The sequence below is a fragment of the Branchiostoma floridae genome, chromosome 3, assembly GCF_000003815.2.
Source record: "Branchiostoma floridae strain S238N-H82 chromosome 3, Bfl_VNyyK, whole genome shotgun sequence".
In the NCBI taxonomy this organism is placed as follows: Eukaryota; Metazoa; Chordata; class Leptocardii; order Amphioxiformes; family Branchiostomatidae; genus Branchiostoma; species Branchiostoma floridae.
In genome coordinates, this window is record NC_049981.1 from 14117853 (window position 1) to 14143113 (window position 25261).

At 40.1% G+C, this 25261-nt stretch overlaps 2 protein-coding genes and 1 long non-coding RNA gene across 9 annotated transcripts in view; 1 reads left to right on the forward strand and 2 right to left on the reverse strand.

The window, feature by feature from the left end:
* The window catches only part of LOC118412004 (collagen alpha-5(IV) chain-like), a 21635-nt gene extending 11981 nt beyond the window's left edge, over positions 1-9654 (forward strand). For 4 of the 5 annotated variants that reach the window (XM_035814575.1, XM_035814576.1, XM_035814579.1 and 1 more), the window contains 16 exons: positions 145-172; positions 344-403; positions 644-685; positions 871-927; positions 1054-1098; positions 1498-1548; positions 1715-1756; positions 2039-2083; positions 3104-3157; positions 3560-3601; positions 3840-3908; positions 4330-4398; positions 4647-4820; positions 5089-5241; positions 6845-6990; positions 8370-9654. In XM_035814575.1, coding sequence (XP_035670468.1) covers positions 145-172; positions 344-403; positions 644-685; positions 871-927; positions 1054-1098; positions 1498-1548; positions 1715-1756; positions 2039-2083; positions 3104-3157; positions 3560-3601; positions 3840-3908; positions 4330-4398; positions 4647-4820; positions 5089-5241; positions 6845-6990; positions 8370-8633 — 1341 coding nt within the window. In that variant the 3' untranslated portion in view covers positions 8634-9654. Of the gene's footprint in view, positions 1-144; positions 173-343; positions 404-643; positions 686-870; positions 928-1053; positions 1099-1497; positions 1549-1714; positions 1757-2038; positions 2084-3103; positions 3158-3559; positions 3602-3839; positions 3909-4329; positions 4399-4646; positions 4821-5088; positions 5242-6232; positions 6379-6844; positions 6991-8369 lie in introns of all 5 variants that reach the window. The other variant, XM_035814577.1, reaches the window with a different exon arrangement.
* The window catches only part of LOC118412006, a 29616-nt gene extending 18938 nt beyond the window's left edge, over positions 1-10678 (reverse strand). Inside the window, exon 1 of the long non-coding RNA XR_004830711.1 lies at positions 10284-10678. This is a non-coding gene — a long non-coding RNA (uncharacterized LOC118412006). The remainder of the gene's footprint in view (positions 1-10283) is intronic.
* A 234-nt stretch (positions 10679-10912) lies between these two features.
* Positions 10913-20008, reverse strand: LOC118412005. Of its 3 annotated transcripts, none has more exons than XR_004830709.1 (5): positions 19690-20008; positions 12557-12658; positions 12076-12207; positions 11168-11750; positions 10913-11097 (listed from the first exon to the last, which is right to left on the reverse strand). XR_004830709.1 is itself a non-coding variant. In XM_035814580.1 (4 exons), the coding sequence occupies exons 1-3, from the start codon at positions 19828-19830 to the stop codon at positions 12085-12087; spliced, it is 366 nt and encodes a 121-aa protein (XP_035670473.1). In that variant the 5' UTR covers positions 19831-19987; the 3' UTR covers positions 10913-11750; positions 12076-12084. The 3 variants fall into 3 exon arrangements, 1 of the variants encoding a protein (XP_035670473.1); XR_004830710.1 differs by having other exon boundaries at positions 10913-11237; positions 11308-11750; positions 19690-20006; XM_035814580.1 differs by having other exon boundaries at positions 10913-11750; positions 19690-19987.
* Positions 20009-25261: the final 5253 nt, after the last annotated feature.

Below are 25261 nucleotides of genomic sequence, written 5' to 3' on the forward strand. Positions count from 1 at the left end.
TGTTCCCTGGCCGGTTATATTCCTCTGGCCGGCTTACTCCTCTATTTGTTCCATTTCTACGATTTTTCCAGCGATCCGGAGTCTGGTAGAGACTACACCAATTGACCAACCCTGATTTTTAAACGATTATTTTCCATGAAACAGGGAGAATCTGGACCTCCTGGAGATCCAGGTAGGGGGCGTTACTCATCTCACTGGTCTTCTGGATATTTTCTCAAATGTCTTCCCTCATCTAACAATTGTATCTTACTGCATTGTAGTAACACTACTACATAGTTGCATGGAGGCCATTATGTTAATACTGCAGCTTCACTGTAATAACTGGTGCTTATCTGTCTGACAGGAATGATGGGGAGACCGGGAAAGTCCCTCAGAGGACCCGAGGGTCCGCCGGGACCACCAGGTGATGCAGCAATCTGTTTATACAAGGACGAGGTCAAGGATGACCAGAGATAATTTTTCAAGATTGTTTTCGACTCGTTTTACACACCCAACATCACAAATTGTCGTAGTAGATGTGTACTTGATGTATATAATGACATAGAGTGCAGCAGCAATTTGTTATCAGAAATACAGTTGACGAGGATTGTTTTCTATTCACCACTTTATCTTTCTGAAATGCTTTCTTGTGTGTTTGATACAGGTCCACCAGGATTGGGGCTTGAGGGACCTCAGGGACTACCAGGTTCCATTTCACTTCCTTACTACCTTCTTGATATGTGCTGAAGCCATGCAGTGTATCGGGTTTGATTTATTCAACAGATTTTCATGCTGAACGTTGGTATTGATTCTCTGATTCCTAGTTAACTTGCGATTGTTGAATGATATATATTTTGTAAATAATGAACTTAATATCTTGCTGAATTTCAGGACCCCCTGGACAGGTTAAGACTCTGAAGGGCCCCCCTGGTCCACCTGGACCACCTGGTTAGTACATGGTTAATATGTTTTCATGTTTATTTGTCTATTTCTTTACTTGTTCTATTTCCAATGCAAAGTAACGCCATAAGGTGTAGAAGCCTAACAAGAAAACCTGATTGATTTTACCAACAGGAGGTAGAGGGCCGTCGGGAGGTCCGGGGGCACTCGGTGAACCAGGTAAGGTTAACGTCACATTTACAAACCGAGCTGTTCGTGCAAACGAAAAATAGTAATGTATACGTAAAGATATACACAAATATTGCCCAATACTATTCTCTTTACGTCTTTAGTAGTTTGGTGTCTTTTATACAGACAAAAAAGAAATGTGACGTAGGCCTCATCAAGAATGATAAGTTTGTTTCCTAGACATAGCCAATGGAATAACTGTAAATGCTGCTACATACGCTGATGATCATTATCATTTTCTTTTTTTTCGTATGATTATTAAGGCATTTCGTCCATCTTTCAGAACTTTGCTTAATCTATCACTGCAGACTAAGATTTACTAAAACGCCCGAATGGCTAACATGATATTGGCTGCAGAAAAGTTGTTCAATATTCTGTACGAATCAACAGGAAGACCTGGTGTGGGACTCCCTGGTGGACCGGGACCGAAGGGAGAGCGGGGTTAGTGATGTCTTCTTTTTCTTATTTGTTTAGATTTTCTTTGTTGAAAACAAATCCATTTAAATGTCTTCATCTGTCAAAGTACATGAACTATAGAATCAAATGCTTTGGGCTGAATCAGGTCAGACGATGGCGGATGTGAATAGTTTTATTTTTCTCTACGCAGGTTCTCCTGGTATTGGAGAAATTGGACCAGTGGGCCCAGAGGGTATGACTTTTTTTCTTTACTTTATTTTTGTTACATCAAAGATAAAACTTAATTTCACATCAATGATTTTGTCAACAGGCTATTCAATTCAATTGCGAAATATTACTGTGTGTTACTTTTATTTATGTAGATGAATCAGATCAATGATTGATTTTTTCTATATTTGCCAGCTTTGCTACGTACTTGTTAACGTTGAGTATTGAGTTACTTGCCTGTTGAACATTATATACTCCCTGAAATCACACCGTCAGAGTTGATATCTATGAACCAACTTCCTGTTAGGTCCCAGCGGTAGACCAGGAGAGCCAGGAGAACCCGGACAGAGAGGTAAGACGGTTGGAACCGTTTAGATGATTGTGCCATCTACCGTTCTTGCTTAAAAACCCTATTCAGACCGGGCTATTTTGGTCATCCCTGGACCGGGGGGGGGGGGGGGCTTTTGAGGCCCTCCACTTCTAAGTCCTCTAACTCATGAACGACGTGCCGTAGGGCCACCGAATTTTTAGGACATGATATCGACATAATATCTGACAAGTATATGACGTTTGACGTTAAAATGATAAAATGACGTCATGCACATCTAAGATACTAGTTAGGCTCCGCCATATTATATCCACTACCTTGAATTTTTAAAAGTCCTTTTTTTTGCAAGAAATAATCACAAAGGGCAATGGGAATAGACTAAATTCATTCATTTAGATGGTTTTTGATGAAAAAATACCAGGTAGTTGCAAATTTTAAGGGATAATTAGCTTGTTATTCTTGATCTGGCCATACGGTCCGCCATCTTGGATTTTGGGCTGATGACGTCATCAAATTAGCATAATTTCTGCATATATAATTATGAAAGATATGTTAAATAATATAAGATTTTATTTATGTAACAAAATAGCAGTAATATAGCAAATAAATGTGAAAAATACATTGTTAGAACCAAAAATAGTGATTTTGGGCAAAACTGCCTGTCAGCAAACGGTTGCCATGGCAACACGAAAAAATGGAAAATTTGTCAAACTTCGTAAAATTGTTGCCAACAATATTTTAGGAAAACTCACCAAATTTGGTGGCTTTAGCGTAAGGCGTTCTGGCGTTATAGGACATCGAAGTTGGCGCGGGCCTCAAAAGCCCCCCCCCCCCCCGGTCTGAATAGGGTTAAAGTTCTGACAAGTGAACATAATTCTGTTCCAAGATAGTAGCAGAAATGTATGACGACCAAGTAAGAGAGTACATAAGTGATACGTTGTATGCTTGCACTGTACCAAAACCCAGCAAGCTAGTCATTTTAAAGTTAGATATTTTGAACTTTCTCCTGACTAATTACGGTATGCCATTTGTTTTCTGTTCCAGGATCGCCAGGCCCTCCAGGAGCGTCAGGATTACCAGGAGCCAAGGGAGAAAGTGGTGCGGCTTTAGATATTTTTGTTCCTTTTGGGTGGGGTTTATGTTTGAATGTGTTCATCAACAGCACTATCACTTGTAACCATCTTATTCCTATTTTGATCAGCAACAAGGCTTCAAAATGTCGCCCTTTGAAGCCTTCGAACTAGAAAGAAAAGAGAACAGCACCTTTGATTTGTAACGTTACTTACTAGTGTATATCCGTATTGTATTATCCGAAACGTCCAGTTACTTCCACTTTCGAATTATTTATCTATTCTATCAAGAAAGCCCAGGGTGACAACTTTCAAAAATAAGATGTTTTGATGCCCCTTCTTTATGCTACTCTGCAGTTTCTGGTTATACTTAATGTTCTGGATGTTCTACCTAAGTCGTCTTGATAGTCGTATTGCCTTGTTTCTATAGGGTTGGCCGGTGTGGGGCTCCCTGGACCACCTGGAGCAAGAGGTTTGTCAAAACTATTCTCAGTAACTTCTTACGAGTTATGTTCTTACACAGGTGATAGCCCTGTAATGATAGTGACCAGAACAGATTGACAGCAAAGTTTCAATTGATGTTTCGTTGAAAATTATGCACCACCCGTACTTGATAAACGGTACCTTTGATTCATTATACAGTTGTTGCATTTTGAGTATGCTTATTGTGTATAAATGTTTTAAATGTATATCCTTTGATGCCATATCAGGACCGATCGGCCCAGCTGGAGTTGGTATCAAGGGAGACAGGGGACTGGACGGTCTGATGGGACCTCAGGGTTAGTACTGACCATGCGCCTACAAGGCTGCTTATGTAAAGTATGTGCTTGAAGATGTGGTGAATTTCCTCAGTGCAAACCAGGATACCGTTTTCTGGTACTCTACAGGATAATATTACATTCTGATTGATTATAATCCCTACATGGAATAACGTATCTGACCAGAAGTGATGACATTCTTTGCTTTCTTTAACGTAACGTATGTTTCAATCTGTCGTTTATTCTAGTATAACATCAGCCTTATGCTTCTAAATATGTTAAGAATACCCATTTTGGGGCCGATCTGCACTGCTCTCATTGAGTGTTACATTACCTTTCGATGTCTTTAATATTCTTTTTAAATAACCGGAGATTGGTGTCTTTCCTCAATAGATGATACCACAGCCACATAGACACATGATATCTTCTCTTTCATATTTAGGGCCACCCGGCTTTGGTCAGAAGGGTGAGCGTGGAGCTCCTGGATTCCGTGGACCTCGTGGTGATTCAGGTAGGGTTTCTTATTTCAAATTGTTTCATCGGCAAAACAACAATAAGACTATCCTGATTGGTGTGTGTGTACATTCTGGCCTTTCGTCAACAAGAACGCAAAGTGTGAATCATAAAAGTGGACTTTGTTGGCGAGGCTATATGAAGATTAAAACTAATGGATAGTAAATCAACAAACGATACCAAGGAGGTAAATCCACTATAATCAAAAGCATCATGCTCATACGCTATAATGATTTTCGTTACTAGGTATCCCTGGATCCCAAGGTCGCCAGGGTCCCCCTGGTGTCAGTCTGGGACTGTTGGCCCGTCATAGCCAGAACACAACGGTACCCAATTGTCCACCCGGCATGAGACAGCTCTGGTCAGGCTTCAGTCTGCTCCACGTTGAAGGCAACGAGAGAGCACACAAACAGGATCTGGGTAAGCCTAGACGTTTTTCTAAGTCTTGTTAAACAAATATGGGCAAACGACGACGCTGTCTGGCTAGAACGTCACCAATGTACGTTCTACGCGCTCACATCTTAATCTTGTCTTAATGTTTATTTCTTTGTTTGGTTGTTTGAATTACATAGCCGTTAAACCACCTTATGGCATAACACACCAAGTTTGTACGGTAGAGTTCAAGCTGCATATCCGGACATATCTATTTGATCCACTCACACTTTTATTTTCATGTTATCCCGTACAGGACGTGCTGGGTCCTGCCTCCCCAGGTTCAGTACAATACCCTTCATGTCCTGTGAGCCTGACGACACCTGTAACTATGCGAGCAGAGATGACAAGACTTACTGGCTGTCTACAGTGGAGACCAGCGCGGAGAAGCCACTAATACCTGTCAGGGGTAGGTAGTTGTGCATATTTTCAGAAGCAAACAGAACATCATTTTAAGATCTATCCAATAAAAACTAGTATAAAACATGTCACCATAAGAAGCACTTTAAATCCACTAACCAACATTCAACCGTTGACAATGCCCAAGATTTATTTATTTATTAGCAAATATGACAAAGTACATTACGCAGACTTTCAGGCAGTGTTGCTGATATTGGAGTGTCTACAAGTAGGAACAAACAAATACACAGGCATGGCAATATAATGTCACACTTCACTAGCATTAAGAGGGGTGATCAGTAAGTTCTCGGTCTCGCCCAGAAATATCAATCACAACTCAATTTTCGGGGCACATCTTCGTACTTTGAAGTCTTTTATTACTATCCTCCAAATGTTAAATTATTGCAGTCATTACTTTCCAGGCAACATCTTTTTGAAAATCAGTAGGTAAGTGGCGAGAAAAACAAGCCTTTAGGGTAAACTGTGATCAGGCGTGTGTGGGTCGAGTTCCCCATGCCTTAAATTCTTCGAAGACATCGTTAAAATGTTTGATAATGAGTCCCTTCGTATTTCAAGTAGAAAGAAGTGGGTGTCTGACTTCCAGCAGAGCAAGTTGATCCACACACCTCAGGTCGCAGCTCAAGTGCCCATGTTTTTTTCCTTCTCTCTTATCTACCTTTACAGGGTGTCGCCTGCAAAGTAATGATCATAATAACTTGCATTTTGGTACACATTCCTAAAAGACTTGACATATACGTGTAGAAATCTGAGTTGTGCTTATTATTTCTGGTTGAGGCCGAGAACATATTGATCACCCCTCGTAACAAGAACTCTATAACTTATCTAACAAGTTAATTCAAAATCAGTCTACAATCTATTTGGGTTGAGGTACCGGAATTTCATTATAGTCATATATGCCATTCTAACAAGAAAAAAAATGTGCTTGTATCTACGTATTAAGTACATGCTAATGTTTACTTAACAGCGTTCACTTTATATAGGTCTGGAGATTAAGAAATTTGTAAGCAGGTGCTCCGTTTGTCAGACGCCTGAGGTGGTTCTAGCCCTGCACAGCCTGGACGCCGATTTTTACCCTGACTGTCCTCCGGGCTACATCAGCCTCTGGACCGGCTACAGCTTCCTCATGGTAAGGTGGAACCCTCGTGAAGAATCCAGAGAGATGGGTATCCTGACTTGAGATACTAGAGTGCCATTCTGTCCTCGGAAATACAGTTTCCTCCATCATACGATGGATCATTGAAGGTCTCTACGAAACCGTAACAATTGGTGTTTCTCTAAGGACACACTAAGGATAATAATCATTACTTTGATCCCTTCGTGACTTTCTTGAAAAAGATTAAGTTCATATTTTTCCGTTGTTCTAATTTCTGCATAATGATCTTGTCCAATGAAATTTGAAGGAAAAAAAGGAATAGAACGTCAGAATTGATCAACGATGCGGCCAAGCTACGGTTCAAAAGCCAATGGATAAAAGACAACACGAACACCTAAGCTATGGCACATTTGTATCTCAAGAAAGCTTACCAATCTCCACCTTCTCTTCTTCCCTGTCTGTAACACACACTTGCATTTGTTTCCAACCCACAATGTAGGGCTGGAAATTAAGAAGTTCGTGAGCAGGTGCTCGGTGTGCCAGACCCCAGAGGTCATTTTGGCACTGCACAGCTTGGACGCAAGCGCTATTCCTGACTGCCCTGACGGTTATATCAGCCTATGGACAGGATACAGCTTTTTAATGGTGCGTTATGCAACAGCAAAAATGTTGCAAAGTTTTTGAACTTTTCATCCAGCTCAAATAAAATCACTCACCATATACCATTTTCAGTGTATTAACCTCATGCGTCAAACGTTGAAGAACAAATTTATCGAGAAGAGTAATATAGGGTGGCCCAGTTTGATTAGTGAAGCCGCATTAATTGTACTACTTCTAACTACTTGAAAAAGAAACATGTTTTACCTCAATTGACTGCTTGCAAATTGGCCATACCTATGTATTTTTGACCGTTCCATCGGTCTTTATATAGTATTACATCAGCTTACCCACTCAATTCTGACATGCGTTAACGCTCCGGACACGTGATGTCATCGATCATGGGTACCAGGAAGTCGATACCGCACATCGTCACGGTTTAGAGAGAGCAATGGAGACTGATCTGGTAGATGGCTGACCCCACCCCACCCCTGACGTCACGTTTCTGAACATTAACGCATGTCTGACACGAGTGAGTCAGATAGTCGATGAAGACTGATGAGAAGGTCTAAACTTATTTTCGTTGAGTTGGAACAAAATTTCAAGAATTTTACCATGCGAGCTCTCATCCACTGCAGACAATTAACACCATAGAGTGTAGTTTGCACAATTGAAACTTACTATGCTTTGAAGTTCTCCTGAACTCGGGATAGTAATAGGAGATGAAAATAACCTCTGCTGAAGGGTTTACGAATATTGATGATTTACAGATAAATGGTATGCAAATCATAAATATTCGATTATGGAGATGTTTGGAAAATACTTAAGAAAAGATAAGTCATGGAACTTGAAAATGTGCCATTGCACAAATTCGCAGATTTTAAGACCATGATGATTGGTCATACAAATATCAACAGAAAGTGAATCATTTTCATTAAGCTAAATGGAACAAGAACGAAACAAATCATTCGAGTTATTGTTCAATTATTCCAGCGTAAGACCAAATCGGACGGCTTTACACAGGGTGCAGACGCTAACCGCTTTCGATGCCACGTACTAGTAATTTGCCTGCCAAATTTTTCTAAATTGTCACATGCTAGCGCACTATTACTAATACAACATCATAAATGTATGTGAATTGACACAACAGTTACTCAATTTCTGTCTAGCTATTTCTTTCTTTATTTTCTACACAATACGACTTCATGTCCTATAAGAGCGACAGACTTACTCCTTCTGTTCATTTTGAATGTATACATGTAAGATTGATTGGATCGATCCTAGTCTGGTTATGCACTAGAAAGTGATAGGTTGTGCAGTGTGCACCACCCCACCCCCAGTCCACGCGTTTTCTGAGAAGAAAATTCGAACATTTATACCTGTCATTATTATATTGTATTGATTACGTTCCTTCACTCCACCATCAGCACACAGCCGCTGGTGAAGGCGGTGGCCAGGAGCTGACCAGTCCCGGAAGTTGTCTTCAGTACTTCCGGCCCGTACCCTTCATCGAATGCCAAGGCTCCCTGGGAACGTGTGACATCATCGGCAACTCTTTAAGCTTCTGGTTAACGGATGTGCCTGAAGATGAAGTACAGCAGTTCCAGCGGCCTCAAGCACAGTCCGGAACCATATTTACCATGAGAAACCTCCTTAGTAAATGCCGTGTATGTATGGCTACAGATGTGTAATGTATCTCATGTATATGGTACAAAACTACACCCTATCTAAAGCATATTGAATGTAATAGAATAGAAAGCATACATCTATTTGTTATGCGATGTTATACTTGTTTCCACCTGTAACCGTCAATAACCTTTCGGTAATCCTTGATCTCACGGCTGTATCTGCAGAAATTGTGGCGATGCAACATCTCAGTAAAATAGTGTTATATTAAGACGCTTTATTGTTTGAAAGTGTAGTGAAGTGACCACGTGTAAGACCACTTGATGCGAGGTTCTTAGATTCACATTTAGAGTTCACCACACACTTGATATTGGTGCTATGGGTTCTTACGAATTCAAATTTTTATCATTACTTGGTGCTCGCAGTAATGCATTATTGCCTTTGACGTAATTGATCTCTACTAGCCAAAGTAGGCTTGAGAGGCGAGAAAATCGTCACTGTTGTCACTATCTTAAAAAGTTGTGTACTATAGAGTCATACTTGTTTGAAGATGACAAAATAAGGTTAACTACATACGTTTAAGTACTGTTTACTGTCCTTTATTTCTGATTTTTGTTAGGACTATGGAGTAAGTTAAAATCTTATTAGTCAGTATACGTTTTGAGAGAAAACTTTGCTGACCAATTGCTCACGTGTGGCAATAACAGCGTTACGGCTCAGCCTTCCGCGCCGTTGACAGTTGAACGACTTTCAAAAAAAATACGCATTGTTTAGCTTCTAATCTTTGGACGCTTAATAACATGCAATATGACAATGATCTATTTATAGCAATTTTAGATGCTTGTCCTCCATGATTGTCTGGATAGCCTTGCATTTCAAAGACGCAAAAGAGGCAAAAGAGAAATGCTTGCAGCACAATAGGCGATAATACCCTCCAAGCGTTTGCTGTTGAAATGATTTTTCAGCATGCTATACTCGAGCCTAATTCAGTCAAGTGTAAAAAAAATCCATTGTAATGTGTAAAGCGCATAAGCAGATGGCACCGATACCTCTTTGGATGTATTCTAATAAATATCTTTTCAACAATTCTGGCTGTTGTATTTCATATAAATGTTGTGATAAAAGCCGGGTTTATAGATTGAGCACAATAATCAAGCGCATTGATACCCATCCTTTGGAAGTTCTATACTTAAATCAACCAATTACTGCCCTCAAGCACTGATCTAGTTTCTTACCAGATAATCATATGTACCGATAATCCGAAGCTTGACTACAGCTGCCTACCTGTTTTCAATCTGTTATAACATAGATTTAGCATTTCGCGCCATTAATTGATGGTATTTAGAGTACATCCAATGAACACTCGAATCTTCCTGTCATTTACTCTTTTTCCCGCCATTTTATGTTGAATGAAAAGGCTCTGACACTATTTGGCGCGAAAAATTCAGTCACAGAAACTAGGCTGTCAATCATTGCCTGCCGGAATCTGCATTTCGCGCCATTTGGTGTAGGTATGTTAATTTCTTTTCCGCAACATTTCCATGTTGAGTGATACGTGATGTAACATTAATATTATGTACATAATGTACATGCAAAAATATCATCTAACGTAGGCATTATGCGAGACAAAGCTGTTCGACAAGTACCATTTGTGGCGTAGATTCTGCGGAATGGCATTAGATAGAGACAAATGTGAGAAAAGTTTGTTGACAAACCTGTCTAACAGTTTGGGCGTCAGGTCGAGATCCCTCTTCAGTCCGAACTGCTCTCTTAGCTTTCTCCACTCACCAAAGATGACGCCCAACTGCCCACGAGCCTTAGATTCTCTTAAATCTTCAGTCTCTTGGCTGGTATCTAAAGATGACGGGGTTCCAAGCAACGCTTTCTCTTTGTCTTCGAACTCCCGGGGTCAGCCATCTTGATTCAATCGCTCGCAAATCATGACGTCATGCGACCGGAAATTACCGAAAATTGTCGACGAAAAACGGCTACTACCTAGCCTGGTATCCAGCCGTAATATAGCTCCCGAGTCTGTGCTAATATAGGGATGTTATTGTCAATATCATACATATTGTCTTATCCAGACAACCATATTCCAGTTTTAGCGACCTGAGAATGCTTTGGGCTCTTTAGACAATGCTACGTATGGAATGATATGACCGCACATATCAATGATATGACCGCACACATCAGACTCCATGTGACTTCTTCTTGTAGCGCTAAGAAAAACATAGTTTACAATTACATGCAAACAACTCCACCACTTAAACTGCATGCGTAAACCAAGGCCAGCGTTCAAAACTATTCAACAAACTGGCTCATCGGAATCATAAACAAGAGGCGGTTTTATTATTCGCGGTTTTATTATTCCCGTGTCCATCCAGAAAAACAGGAGTTATAGTAACAAACTGACGACATTTTTTTTCCATTCCGACCATATACTTTGACAGAGATTCTCCAAACGCACTACAGTGTACTGGTAAACGGCACACATCGCGCATGACGTGTATACCCGGACAAACTTCAAACCTCTATAAGAACACAACCTAAGTTGTTAGAGAATAACAGCCAAACATCTTGATTTCCAGCATGTTATGACCTCTACAAGAACACAACCTAAGTTGTTAGAGAATAACAGCCAAACATCTTGATTTCCAGCATTTTATGACCTCTACAAGAACACAACCTAAGTTGTTAGAGAATAACAGCCAAACATCTTGATTTCCAGCATTTTATGACAATATTGCCATTACTGTCCGATATCGTTAGACCCTTGTTGTAAATAGTTCACACCTTCACAAAACTCTCGTTTTTGAATACCAAGAAAAGTGGTCGTTTGGAATTAGAACATTCACTACATTTTCAATACATTCTTTCTAACGTTGGTGATCCCTTCACATGTAATACATTACACAGTAATGTCACATTATTTTATAATCAAATACACAATAAAGGGCACCCAAGACGGTAACTAGTATATGCAATGGACCTTTCAAATGGAAAGATCTTCCGTAGTGTGGATAGAGTATTTGTATGTTCTTGAGTCTACCTACAAACACCTATGCTAACAATAACGCGTTAACGGTACACCACATATATATTGCTATTTTGACGTGTATGTCTTCGTCCGTCGCAAAGGTCATGAGATCCGATCCTCGCCTTCTCCTGACCACTTGATAATTCTGTAGATGGACAAAAAAATCAGATGGATGCTGTAAAGTAGAACATTGCAGTTTGTCGGTTGCCCCCGTACTATTCTAAATTCATTACTAAACTTTTTATGACAAATTAAACATGGTTGAACGGATATAAAACTGCGAGTAACAAGGTAGTGGGGATGTATTTAGGGAACGAAATTGCTAATAACATCACGCAGAACAGAGTGGACACAGAACATGTACATCACTGTTAAAACTGAAGGCTTGGTGCACGACGATTAAAAAGAGCAGGATTGGTATGTTTTGTTGATGGTGCCCCCACATTGATGCTGATGACAAACATACAGACCTTATCCCTTTACATGCAGCGGTACTTGAACCGGCTGTTAGGGGGCGCCATGCACTCAGTGTCCCTGGGGCAGGAGCAGATGGTCTTGGGTCTGGAGCCGTAGAAAATCTTGCACATGCTGTTGCCTCTGCACTGTTGACGAAGACAACAAGTAACGTTTTCGCTGCTTTGTAAGTAGACTTCTAGCTTGGGTGAAGCTCATTTGTTTGCAATACGTCGTGTAAACCAGGAAAGGACAGTAGCAGAAATTCATATGAGTCTTAAATACGGATTGGGTGAGAGGGTAAAAGAAATCAGTAAAAAGTGACAATGATTAGAGGCCAATATATGCAATGAAAATATGACATTGAGTGTCATAAGGTAATACCACACTTTGTCATGATTTGGCAAACAAGAAAAGTTCAGCAACCAACGTTGGAATAGGCGGTGAGTCATCAGCACAGATTATAGTAAGTGCGAATGATAATGTATAGAAGGTCACCTGGCGAAGAGGCCTTCTTCCAAACTTGCCCAGCCCACGTTTCTCTTCTTCATTCCCGCGTAGTCTCGCCAAGATATCTGCTAGGAGCTCCTCCAGGGTTGCCTGAGTTGTCGGTAACAGTAAGAGTAACCAGGGATTACTTAATCTTCGAAATGATCATGACAGTACCTAGATTGTAGCAACACTATATATAACTATTTTTTTAATGATATGAATATGCCATGAAGGGTAAGGACTTCGGGTGGAATTTCATCCAGGACAACGATGGTGCTTGAGTTACAATTAACCTGTTTACGAACAGCACACAAACGGACACGCAGCCTCTAAACATGGCAAACATAGTTATGAGTAACCATTGGCAACCATTAGGGGTGGGTACCGGTACAGAAAATTCAGGTCCAGGTCCGGTTCAGGTCCAAAGGATCAGGTCCAGGTCCGGACCTGAACCTGGACCTGATGCAGTATGACTCATACCATTGGTCCATTTCACTACAAAGAAATCTGTTTGGTAGAGTATTAGACTTACACTGGCGTCTTAAATTCCTACAACGCTAACTGCACCTGTACGATTGACTGTAAACCTTGGTAGAAATGACTATAAACTCTACTCTACTTCACTTGTGTTATTTTCTTCCACCTGCAAGCACCAAAACGTGTGAATGCCTGATCAAATAATATGTTAATTTTCTAATCGGTCCAACATCCGGTTCACCTAATTTTTTCAGGTCCGGTTTTTCTGGACCGGTCCAATAAGAAAAACCGGTTTTGTACCGGTACGCTGTACCGATACCCAGCCCTAGCAACCATGATTGAAATCTTTAAGAAATACCTCGCGTATGTGTAGAAACCATTTTCTAGATGACGTCAATGACAAACACTGACGCATAAAGTGACATTTCTTGGATTAGGCTAAAAGTAGGATGCTTTTTCTTTTGAAATTACACAGGTACCGGTGATTGGTGACATTTTGTTAACACCCAAATTACTAAAGATACATTGAGATTTATCCCTATAGTGTCATTCTTGGTAACGTTAACTCCTTCTATTGTAAAAGATATGTACGTACATAAACCAAGACAGGATTCATAAAGTACAGTTGATGCACATTCGACAGATAGCTTGAAACCAAGCAACTAAAGATGCCAAACGTTAGGTGTGACAAGTCGTTCGGTGTAGTATAACCAGCTGCTGCCGCGCCGCGTGCCTGCGAAATCGGTGTGTTGCGCCGAAGGCTATGGCGGTTTTACTGGCTATACAGATATAGATGTTCGAAATGAATTACAATTTGAAAATCAAAAATTAATGGTAAAATAGTATAATAAGAACGAAATCGTTTTGTGCTTTTTCTAACTCTGGTAAACCAAGGACGCTATATAAGTCCTTGGGTAAACTCAACATATGGTAGATTCTGTTGTCGATGAACGGCCATGAACGTATCATGTGGAGCTAGGATGAAGACGGAATGTATTGAAATTGAATTATTCATGGTGAACTCTCTGTACCTAATATCTTAGCAATCGTCTCATAGACACTTTGCTCCAAGCGCCAATGGGGAAAACGGAAAGATTGAATCTCAGGGGTCTTTGATTCATCGCATAAAGAAGTATTGATATTGCACTTGTGCTGCCGAGGTCGTCGGAGAGAGATTACCTATCAAACCAGCGCCCATTCTCTCCTCTTCACTACCACAGGTACTTCATCACTGAGGCATCAGGCTGCCGCAGGCTCAATACACCAGTGATCACCTAGACCTCTGACTCACTCACTCCTCTGCACGTTCTAGTGCGGACAATAACCGTTTTCCTATTGAATATTTGAGCTTGTGGATCTTCTCAGCAATCATTCAACCTGCTGTCGTGCCGGGAATATGACGATAAAGATGTGGATAGGTTTTAAACAAGTAGACCCTCGTATGACATATAAAACCAAGGAGCTTTTAGTATAAAAGCTCCTTGAAAAATTTTAAACATACCTGCAACAACAAGCTTGCTTCTCCTGTTCAATATTTGTTTGCAGCCGACGATATGATGTTAGTGATGGACTTGGTAGGTATTTGAATAGGGAAATTTGGCTATGTTCACACTACATTCAGAGATACAATTTTCTGCTTGTGACTGTCTGTACATTTAAAGCAATTTATCACCAGATATTATGTTATTGTGCGCAACAAATTGTTCTTTAAGATTTTAGATTTTCATCGATATCCTCCACAGAGTTGTGGTTGTAACGTTTCTTCATATTTTCTACCTAATCGTCTTCTAGTATCTCGAAGATAAATCGAGGTCAAATCAAAGAAAAGCGCGGGTTATATTGACAAACGGCGAGGGACGATTGCTTAATCAGGAATATTATGTGCCGAAAATGCAACCAGCAGCATTTCAAACTTCGTTGACCCATGTATTATTGATTGCGCAGATTTAGGTCCAATAAACTATGTCAAGTCGGGATTAGAGGTGACCTTTGCTTATACTTGGCAATACTGCCTTGATTTGAGTCCCTTTCTCTGATGAAGTACATGTAAGAAAACGCCCCTGCCCCTGCAAATATTCTGTTATGGTGTGGAGTCAGTAAATTGAAATAGAATGAACTTTATTGCTCGACATTTGTACATGGTACAAAGTATGGCAACGACTGTTACACAAAGTACAAAATATGTGTATAGAATAAGACATAACAAGAAGGGCTAACACAAGTCTTTGATATAGTGTTACAATCGAGTTGGGCTAATCATGAGTTTCATTACTCTTTCTAATAGCAAAGCAGTCTTTGATATACTGTATTTGTCTATCTTTGCATTATGGGAGTTGTGGCATATATATAGATGAGTTTGCTGTATGTGTTTGATAAATGTTGCTGTATGTACTCAATCTCGGTGATGTTTATTCATCTTATTTACCTCAATGGGTTAGCATTGCCTTTACATAGATTAGATGTCATACCTAAGGAGAATCTACAATTCACATTTTGGGGTAAAAATTAAGATGAATGACTTAAACTATGATAACGGATTGTTCATTTTTATTGCTTATCTAATGTATCATTTGCCAATTCCCGTGTGAATAGTTTCACATCAATGGATTTTCCAGCAATTTGTGACAAAAATATCGATTCACAATGCTTTCTCTTTGTACAGAGCACGTCCCACGTCTGTTACTGTGATTATACACTGACCCTTTCAATCTCTTGAAAACATCATCACAATCAAGCTCACAATTGTCTAATTACTGAAAGAACAAATGGGCATAGAGCTAGAGCTGCATTAATGCAGACGTCAATAGCTATTGTGAACGGGACAAATAGTCAATAATGCCGAATATTGCTACAATCAAATGTTTCGCAGGAGAATGCACTTTTAGGTCAAACAAAGTTGTTATTACCGGCTGAAGGTTTGTAGAGTGCAATTACAGGCCGAAGCAATCGTTTCAATCGATTTGAAGTTAGAACACAATGTTTGTCTTGAAAAAATATAATTTGTTAGATAAAATCAATAATGGAATATCATTTTTTCCATCTTGGTTTTTAAGACAGAAATTATACGCTCCAAGCAACACCGGATTGTCCAGTAGATGCGCAACAATTGTATATCGGTAAGTTCCTTCTGATGATAAAGAAATGCCCCTTCTTGACCTATGATTTGATCAGTGTCCCCTCATGGGGAGCTCGAGACAGGGTCATAGGAATCGCTGCAAGAATCACCCAGGCGGTCAGACAAAACGCCCGAGCAAAAATAAAGTCGTTTGGCGTTATGAGTATGACTGTATATAAATTCTATATAACGTATCTGCCATGATTCACAGAGACCTCGAGAGAAACCGAGATGGCAATCTGTCACGATTCATATAAGAGTATTATGAAGAGATAAACAGTTCTCCAACTCAAAGATTGGATCCACCAGAATTTCGTTCAGTTTCCTTTGCCTGTTTGGGTTCTTGGTGTATTTTACCAACTCAAATAACTGTCAGGCTAATAAGCTATTGCGCTGTACAGCTGTTTCTTCCAAACGAAACAACCCGTGAATAAGATCGAATGAATGGCACTATATATATTTAGGGCCTTGCTATTGTGAATGTGCATTGGCTGCTGGTGTGTAAGATTCCTTTACTCTAGATAGAAATGTGGTTAACCATTGCTAATTATTCCTTTGAAGGTAGAACTTATGCTGCATTTTACGTTACAATAAAAGATGTCGTGGCGCCAACCATGCCAGCGAGTTAGCTTTCGTATGTAATATGAAGTAGTACGTAAAACCTTCAACGAGCAACGTCTGCCTCTACATACACTACAATGATGGTTGACAAAACTGGTGGAGGAATTATTTTACTCTACACCACATAATTTATTCATTTCTACGTTCTGACGTCATCCATCGATTTGCACAAGGATGCGCTTTTAGAGGTTATGTATTGACGTCTTAGGTCGATGACGCTACATGAAATATAAGCATACACATGTCGTCATCATGCTCCACTTATCTTCTAGAAAAGTTATTTAATGCAAATCCTTCTGGTGCACAGAACTACTTCGATATCCTTCTGTAAGTAAATAGAGTAATTGCATCGCTTATTTATACATATCGGCAACAAATTGACATCAAATCGTAAAAAAACAAGATCTATGTTTTATCCGTCTTCATTCGTCTTATGTAGCGGTCAATGCACCTTAAAGCCTGTATAAGCCTAGCTCAGTGGGTGCCAATGGGCGGGCTCGTGGCTAAGTATTTGGTGGAATGGATTGTCACGTTGTAGCCGCTATTTCGAAACTTTCGTTATTGGATTACAGACGGAAAGTACATAAGAGAAAAGAGTGCCATAACTGGTTATAATCTTGCCAAATTTAATTCTGATTGACATGTACCATACAGGTGCAGTTTTGTGCAGTTTACAAACAGGAAACGTTGCACTTGCACACGTACATGGAAGGCTATCTTTTGCACACATGGTTCCGACAATGCTATTTTGCATCGATACGTATATTTCTGCAGGACTTGTAAATTACGTTCATTGGTGCACAACATAGTTTAAAAAGCACTTTCAATGGACAAAGTTACAGCCTTAGGGTGTCATAGGTAACCCATACCATCGTTCAGTGTTACCCCTTTGGCGCGCCCATGCACCTGTTTTCATAATATTACCTGGTACCGAGGCAGTCATGCATACAAGGCGACATCAAACGGATTTGAATGATAATGGTGAGGAAGGAAGGAGTGATTAACGTTAATGAGCATCGTGATGATCTGATGACACCTTAAATTATAGTCAATTATTTTAGATAATAGCGCTATTAGAGAGTCATTAATTGCACAGCTGAAAGCAGAGGGTTCAAGGGAGCCATCTGGACTACTAGTGTATCTGTATCTGTATTACCATCGGCGAAACACACCAGCTTCTCATAGCAGTAGCTGGTATTATTATACAGTGCCATCTGACACTCCCTACCATTGCACAACTAACTGCAGGGGTTATTTGAAGGTATCTAGCTTGATGGTGACATTAAAGTCATCTGGTAAGTTATGCTTTGGTCACATTTCCCGACCCGGGCTCCAGTTTGGAAATGTGACCTTAGCATAATGCCTACGTCACAGTGTACATTAATTTCCAAACCGGGGCCCGACCGGGCATCTTTCTGGAGCGAAAAGTATGTTACAAAAGACACCAGCTTGACTACACAAGACGTAAAGAGAATAGTCATGGGCATTATTTGCATATATCATTACATTTCTATTTATCGTATACATTTCTATTTTTCGTTTCCATAAACAGTCCGGCTGGGCCCCGGTTTGAAAAGGTATAACAAGTGGGGATGGCTACACTTGGTGGCAACGAGTTTATTTTACGATAGTTTTAGGAAAATACAAGAGTCATAAATCACGTGCTGATATTGCTGCTGCCGATATACTCCCAAACGTGTCTTGCTGAACAAAGTTTACAGAGTATGAGTTGTCAGATGTATCAACCCACAGAGACGCCTACACGACGTTTCTTTTTTACTTCTTCAATTCACGTCCGGAGAAAAAAATGGTGCAATTTCATGGTAGTGACTCGGCGAGTTGCGTAAGATCTGTTAACGGCGAGGTTTTATTACATCCTGTTCGAGGCAATCGAAGTGGAACCCACGCCAAAATGCCTGCAGTGATCTATGTGCGATGATGAAAACGTGACATTATGCGAGTCCAATATATTTGGTGGCATCACCTTCGCCAGTTTGGATGGTAAATTGTTCATGCTTGCTTGGCTCGTATTAAGATACTAGTATCTTGTAAGACGGCAACACGTATCTATATGTCCAGTGAGCCTCTCAAATCTTCACGCTATAAGTCCATGTAGTTCACGAGTACGAGTCAAACAAATTAACCTTGCCGGCAGCATAAACGTTTGCGGGAGACCTTTCATTTTCCGGGTAATTGATTTCCGAAACCAAGGGCAAAGTGAGAAGATGTAATATCGTAGAAACAATTTCTGTCCACACTCTAGAGCCATTTCTGTAATGAAGCAAAGACATTGAACGAGATTATGTTGAGTGAAAAATGGCCTTTGTGTGCCATATCAATATTTCCTGTTGAAATCAGATTTCTGCCTCAGGGTGGGTAGTATGCAGACTTTTACGTAGTAGCTTGTACGTGCATATTTTTTGCATATAGAGCCAATACCGAGACATAAATTATTACATTATCGTTACGGTTGGAGGAATAAACTTTTTGTAAATGGCACAAATTTATATCATTTCTACTCTGATGTTGCAGTGGAACTTCTTCATAAGGACCCCCTGTCTAATGTGATTTTAGTTCTTTTAGTGATCTCAGACATTTTCCCTTTGACACGGTCAATACGTATCCTGTCTATAGTGACCACCTGTCTACATATACTAGGTCTTAAGTACTGAGATGTACCCTAGAAATTAAGTGGTGTAATTGTAGAGAAGTTGGTCTTGAGTCATGGGCTGAAGCCTACATATCAATAGTAACCTCGACTCGTTCAGCGGTTGTACCGGCACCTGAAATCTTCAAGCGGTTGTGGAAATCACCATAACCGCAACTACTTCTTGTACAAGGCATTGCGTGCATGTACCTTGATAGGCAGCAAATCACTATAGTACTAGTAAAATAACTACTTAAAAAGAAAGCGCACACACGTTACCTCTTCTTCCTCTGCGCTTCTTTCATCTACGGGTAAGAAGTTCTCCTCTTCCTCCTCCTCGGCCCAAACGGAAGACATCACTGAAAGAACGACAATAAGCGCCGTAGCAAACGTTAAGACATGAAAAGCCTTCATCGCCATTGTCTTTGCAGTGATATAACCAGCTAAGTAAACGCGTGCCTTCTTCTCAAGCAATCTGCACTGGTGCTTCTACGAGTCTGTGGACTCACTCCTGTTGGAGGCGGAATATATAGCCGGATCAATAATGTAATAGATGAACAATGGGCGCCCCAGGCGATAACGTTGTCAAAAGGTGACGCTAGGGGATTAACTCCATCGACGGTAGCAGCATATTACCATCACGCTAGCAAACGAAAGGCGGGGTTTTCCTGGTGAAAGGTTTACAAGATATATGTTCCTTTGGGATGTTGAGGCAATCTCAAAGGAACTTTGTTCATTGGCTGTTAAGTTTTGGGCTGTTCAGCTTCAAACAAAGCAGAGTAGATTCGTCCGTTAGGAAATGAGGGAGGCGTGGCCAGAAAATGAACTCCACATACTAATGCAGTGCCGATTCATCCAATTGAAATATGACGAGAATAGAATGACTGTAATTGAATGAAAACTTGATCATCGTGAGCAGATTCTTGTTGGGGAGTTCAAAGTACTTGGCTGCGAACCAATTATAGACATCAAATACGATAAGAAAGTCAACAGGGAATCTCTGTCTGACAAAGACGTATCTTCTCCCTTTAAGTAGTCAGATATGTACGTATACACGAGGGATGTCTAATAGAATTGTGAGGTCTACTGGAAAGATACGGTTCGTGAAGGTGGTGTTCGTGAAGGTGGTGTATATATGATGTACGACCAGTGCTTTAAACAGCGATGGAGTGTGAATGGAAACTGTGGAAGCAGAGCAGAAGAGTGAAGAACGTGGTAAAATATAGCCGTATGGTGACTACGGTCTGCGAGGACTATCTATCATAGGGCAATAGAGCGCGCAAAGGGCAGGGTATGCTCTGGCCAGATTTATGAAAACTGCGACCCTTGGAGCTAAGCTGCAATGCTTCTTCAGCACCTTCTAGCAGGATGTGATATTGCTGCTCGCTCGTGTGTAGTTGACATTGATATATCAAAGAGTGTAACTTAACTACAAAGTTATTTGATGACTCATGGACAAAGGCAGAAGATAGATGTTATGTGGTCTTCTCCTAACTTACCGCATGTATGCTGTATGCATCAGCAAATCAACAAAAGTTTTCATTTGAAAGACAATGACATAATGGATGTATAAGGCACATAAGATAGATCTCTATAACATCTATCACACGACTGAGATTCGCCACACAGCCAAAACCCTATGGTTGAATTACATGACACCAGATGACGCACAAAGACGTGATTCTGAATAAACTGAATGCAGACCGTTGATCCAGTGGAGTGCGGTTATTCATGAAAAACATACTGGAAGATGGTGGATGTTTATCCATGTGATCTTCGGTTATATTCTTAAAATCATTTGGGAAATTCGCTGATGGCATGAAATGTAACATGTCCTCCCGATGCGTACTGCTAATGTATAAGAGTATTAATCGTGGATTACTTAGGACTACGAGGCAATCCTATGAGTAATGAATATTAAATGTACTATGTGCTGATCCATTTATCTCGTATTGATTTTGAAGGTTTATATGAATGTAAATTCAAGATTGGTTAATTGCATTCATTATGACCAGGTCACCTCTTTATAATCAGATGTTTTACACTTCTCTTGTGAAAATGTTTACCCGGGCATTGCGCACACACCAACAGCACAGAAAATAACAACTTTACTGCTCTTGGTATCAAATTATGGCACATGTTGGAACATCGGCGCACCAAATCCGTGTATGTTCGTTTGGCACTCTTTTGATACATTGGTCGAGAGGCTCGGCTTGCGTCACTCCACTACCAAGGAAAGTCACAATGTCGGCAGCATAGCGAGAATCCTGAACCTCATGGTTCTGAGCCCAATGCTCTATCAGTTACTACACATAGACGCCATTAGCAGCACAGCATAGATGCTATTTCTAGCACTAGTTTAAGGGAGAACAAAACAGGCACATTCAAACATGGCATGGCAAGCAAAAAGGATATTCAATAAGCCACAATAACCTAACGGGTTTAACAGAAACTATATCCTCACAATCAGAGAGCATCATCATCATCATGTGAAACTAGTAAATAACTAATACAAATGTATGATGATTTTGGTTTATAACTTACATATTGATACAATTTTTTGCTGGCAGCTATTCCGTACTTTGATTCGCAGTAAAAAGATATGTGTGTTTATCTTTCAGAATCTTTCATTGAATCAGAATCTTATCATATTTTACAGGAAATGTCCTCTTTCTGTCATTTAAACTGCAACAGTGCGTGATAGAAATCACGTCTCAAAGTATGCCAGAGGCCCGCTCAATAAAGTAACCCGGCACCTGAAAGTTGTCCATCCTGCATAGATCCCTAGATTTCCCGCTGGGAAGTACTGCAATAAAGTATTGCAGGGTGGATTTTAATTTTCTGTTGGACTGTACCATGGATGAAAACGGAGACTGTTATATCGATCACTGTGGAAACCATGGGAAAGCTGACTTCCTCGATTTTGTAAGATTTCTGCAAAGGATGGTGACTAGGCCTGAGTGACACATGGTGATACGGAATGGGCTGCAGCTACGATGAAAAATCGGCAGCAAAGGTCTTTATGAGATTTGGATGTAAGAAAATGATCTCATTGTATGACTCATATAGTATACGAACCTCGAGCTTATACCTAAACAAAATTTGTTGACTTACCGGTCATAGACTTTTTGATTTTCTAATAACTTCACTATATTTCTACTGTCGTGATTTAGATACTGAGAATTGGCCTTGAGTTTAGTTCTACGCTGTGGAGTTGTTGTTTCAAGGAAATTGCTGAAAAATTCACCGAATGCGATCTTAGAGCAGCTTTTATTTTTACCCTGGTGATTTGACATTCATGAGAATCTGCCCTTCAAAAGCAATGTTCCAGCGATGTACTCTGAGGACATGACCTACATTCATCTCTGAGAAATGGCAGTGATGGTCTCAAGAAGACGAGTCTAAATGACGGGGCAGGCTGGTAAATGCTAACTTCATATAAAGAACGGCTTCTGCAATGCTGTTAATCAACATGACCTTATCTAGTAAGCCAATCAAACCGACATAGAGCTCTCGCTCCCTCTTTCTCCCTCTCTTTCTTCCTATCTCTGTCTCTCTCCTTTCTCCCTCCATTCAACCAGTCCGACATCTATAATATTTAAGATACCCGTGTAGATCAACAACCTTAATGCGTACGCATCAGAATGCGAAGAAATGGTAAAACTCAATGAGTAATCACAGACGTATACACGCATGAAAGTACTATCCTTAGCTAATATCCTGTGTTTTATGCACTCCGATATCAACGACGTTGTTTAATGATAATCCTCCCCCATTTTATTGGCCCTTGACGAATATCGGCAGGAAATGGTGAAGTGACTCATTGTGTGAGGGGCTGAAACTCAGCCATGTTGACATAACCAGGGTGTGCTAGTATCCGTGGAGGCAGAAGGCTTAATTGGACTTTATTCCCCTAGGCGAGAGGCCATCGACCTTTCCTAATTACCGCCATATCTCTAGGAGGTGTGCGACAATTAGGGCGTCAAACGACGACAGCGCCCAATCAATGGGACTCAGCATGTGGCGTCTATCGATGGATATTGTTGATGAAGATGTCTGTGGCGGTTACGTCATCGCCACATAACGTCTCCCATGCACAGCTTGCTTTTCTTTGTTCTTGAATGAAGCCATGGAAACTTGAGGTTGTAAAAGCTTTCATAATAGTAATAAAAATATAAATGGAGTAAAAACAGACCATGCTTCAACGCCGCAACGTATGGCAATAAATAGATAAAGATCCGTTTATATTATTGCAGTATTGTGATTTATCAATGAATATCTTTAATACTTCAGCAGCATATAAAACAAAAATTGGTGTATTTTGTTTGTTGAGGTAATGATAGTGAATCGGTTCTCCTATTGGGTTGTGTATGGTCTATAAATCCCGGGTCTTTTATCATCTCAAACGTGTCATTAGATTGATTTATCAATAACATCACCTACATGTGTCAAGAGTTATCAATAGTTGTTATGCAGCAAGCCTATCGAACTTAACCGTCCGTGTACTTAAAGTACCCAGTATACATGTGAATGATGTAGATCGATATACGAAAGTTGGGTAGTAAGTATACGATGCCATTAATCATACTGCATCATTATGATTAACTTGTCATTTCTGTTATATACTTCACATGCTTTTGCGTATCTTTTGAGCTCATTCGTGCTAGGATGTCATTAACGATGTCACAAGAGAATGACCATGGCAAAGAAGTTTTGTTGTGCTACGTGACTTTGACGTTCATTGTGGTTCCAGTGTCGTCTTTTCCTATAAGACTGAAGTGTGGATTTGTCAAATAGTAATTACTCAAGCAGCTGCATACGGTCAGACGTTTCAGATAGCGACCACTTTTTGCCGATGCGTAGCACCGGCTATGAGACGGGAGAAGCGGTTGTATGGATGCATGGATGCATGGATCGGTCACTTTAAGCAAATAGCCCTTCTATACGTGCTATTGCGTAATCGAGCCAGCGTGGCCGAGCGGTCTACAGCACGGTACCTATCTTCCGTAGATCGTAGGTTCGAACCCCACTTGCTAAATTTTTTTTCTTTGTTAGACAAATCTCATGTATTGTTTTTTTAATAGAAGAAAGACCAATTCAGTAATTCGATGTTTAAGAACTCTTTTTTCGTGTGATTTTGTTGAACATGCAGGCTTTTTCCAAAATACGCACCGGCCAGCTTTTTTCAGAAGCTTTCTTGTTTCGTCAGTGACACTGAAGAGATTTTGTAGAACGTGGGTTTTATACCCTAACACTGAATTGATATGTGAACATTTTAGTCTAATGAAAACAAAAGTAAGACAAGGTTTTTTATTGGAATATCTAAACCTCCTTTACATATCAATTTGTACTCTCCAAGTAGAGGTTGGTGTGGAAAATCGTGACCTTTTTCTTTGGTTGGTGGGAAGGCCGATCAAACAATATTGATGAAAGGAAAAGGTCACGAATTTTCCCCACCAACGTCTGCTTGGAGAGTAATCAATTCATCGTTAGTGTCCACAACCTGATGTTCAACTTTATTTCATCAGTGTCACTGAAGAAAGATGGTGGATGGTAAGTTATGTTACTTTATTTTCATAACTAATCAAAAATGATATAATAGTTCCATACTTGCGCCTCTAGGAAGCTAATATGTGTATATTTTATTCATAAATTATGCGAAATTCATATTGCTAAGCAAAAGCTACAATGAATTTTTTTACTTTTTTTGCGTAATCTAAGAGGAACATTCAAAAAAATTAAGTCACTCTAAAATGTTAAGGCAATAGTATGAAGTCTCTGTATAGAACCCCGGATGTTGTAAATCCTGCTCCTTCCAAGCGATTTATCATTCTGGACCGTACGATTGGTT